The following is a 1277-nucleotide window of genomic DNA, read 5'->3' as shown; positions in this document are numbered from 1 at the left end:
CTCTGTCTCCCCCAAGTGGCCTCACCTCTCCGGGAGCGCGTGTGCCAGCCGGGCATGCTGCCACTGGGCGAGGGGCCCCGCGCTGCCACCGTCGCCTGTGGTCTGCTGGAGCTTCTGCCATATCGCCACCGCCGGCCCCGCGGAGACCTGGAAGGATTCCTGGTCCTCCTGCAGGGGGGTGGCGACCAGGCTGAGGTGGCCCAGGCTGTCTTTCTGTAGGTGAACCGTGATGGTGCCTGCAGAGCACACGGGAGGGGTGGGGAAACCAGAGGGAATTGCACGGGTCGGGCGGCATCCTGCTGAGTAGTTTCATGGCGGTGGTCACCCTTCCCTTCCCCCAGCTCCTTTCTCCCGGAAGAGCCTGGGCACAGGCCTGGGTTAGCCTGAAGCCGACCTGCTCCAGGATGAGCCCAGCGCCGGCGCCCTCGGACATAGCCGCGGGCTCACCTGGGCACAGGCCCCCTGTGACAGCCACCCCTTCCCAGTCACACCACAGCTGCCCAGCTGGGCCCAACCTTGGGGCGTCAGAGCTGGTCTGCCAAGAGGGGCCCCCGCCAGACGGCAGGGAGGGGAGCGGGCCATGCCTTCCTGCCCCTGGTCTTCGCCTCCTCCATCGTCCTTTCTCTCCCTCATTGGTATCAGACAGCCTGCAGGGCTCGTACTCATCCACCCTCCCCTTCTCTGGCCTGGACAGCGTTCCTCTGGTTAGACGCCCGGCCCAGGAAGATTGTGGGGGGAGTGTGGTGCTCTGGGCCTGAGAGATGCCCCAGCTTACAGGGCCTCCCGGCCCCTGGCGGTGTAGCCAAGGCTGGACCTCCCCCTTCTCCCTGGGGCTGGCGGGCGAGGAAACCCAGCGAGCGCGTGCTGACTGGGCTCCTCCGCCGGCGGCCACGCGGGTGATCAGCATGGCTGGATGGTCACAGCTCATGGCCCCTTTGGGTTTCTCACTCTCATGGCAGAGTCCCGGCCTCGTGCCTGGGGCTGGCGGCCAGCGGGTGCTGGCGAAGAGGGAGCGGCCCTCCACGTAGGAGACCGCCACGCGTGGTTTTGGGAGAGCCAGGTCTCAGTGCTGGGCCCCGCACTCGGCCCGTGGGCCTGGGGGTGACAGCTTTCCAGTGTCCCTGTGGTTCCTGAGCCCTCGTGCTAATGGTTCCTTTAAAACGTGCTCCTCACGTCAACCCCTTTGCAGGGGCCTCTCACTCTCTGCTGCTCCCTGACTGAGGCTGGGCTGCCTGGGCTTCCAGATATTTCTTTCCTGCCCGGCCACAGGGGCCTCT

General features: G+C 66.8%; 1 protein-coding gene across 1 annotated transcript in view; it reads right to left on the bottom strand.

Moving 5' to 3' along the window:
* Positions 1 to 1277, bottom strand: part of IP6K3 (inositol hexakisphosphate kinase 3) — a 32665-nt gene that overhangs the window by 9655 nt on the left and 21733 nt on the right. The window contains exon 3 of the mRNA XM_006769167.1: positions 26 to 236. Coding sequence (XP_006769230.1) covers positions 26 to 236 — 211 coding nt within the window. The remainder of the gene's footprint in view (positions 1 to 25; positions 237 to 1277) is intronic.

This window comes from Myotis davidii, unplaced genomic scaffold (assembly GCF_000327345.1).
Source record: "Myotis davidii unplaced genomic scaffold, ASM32734v1 scaffold4, whole genome shotgun sequence".
Lineage (NCBI taxonomy): Eukaryota > Metazoa > Chordata > Mammalia > Chiroptera > Vespertilionidae > Myotis > Myotis davidii.
The sequence above is the reverse complement of the archived record's forward strand: the minus strand, read 5'-3'. Positions and strand labels throughout refer to the sequence as shown.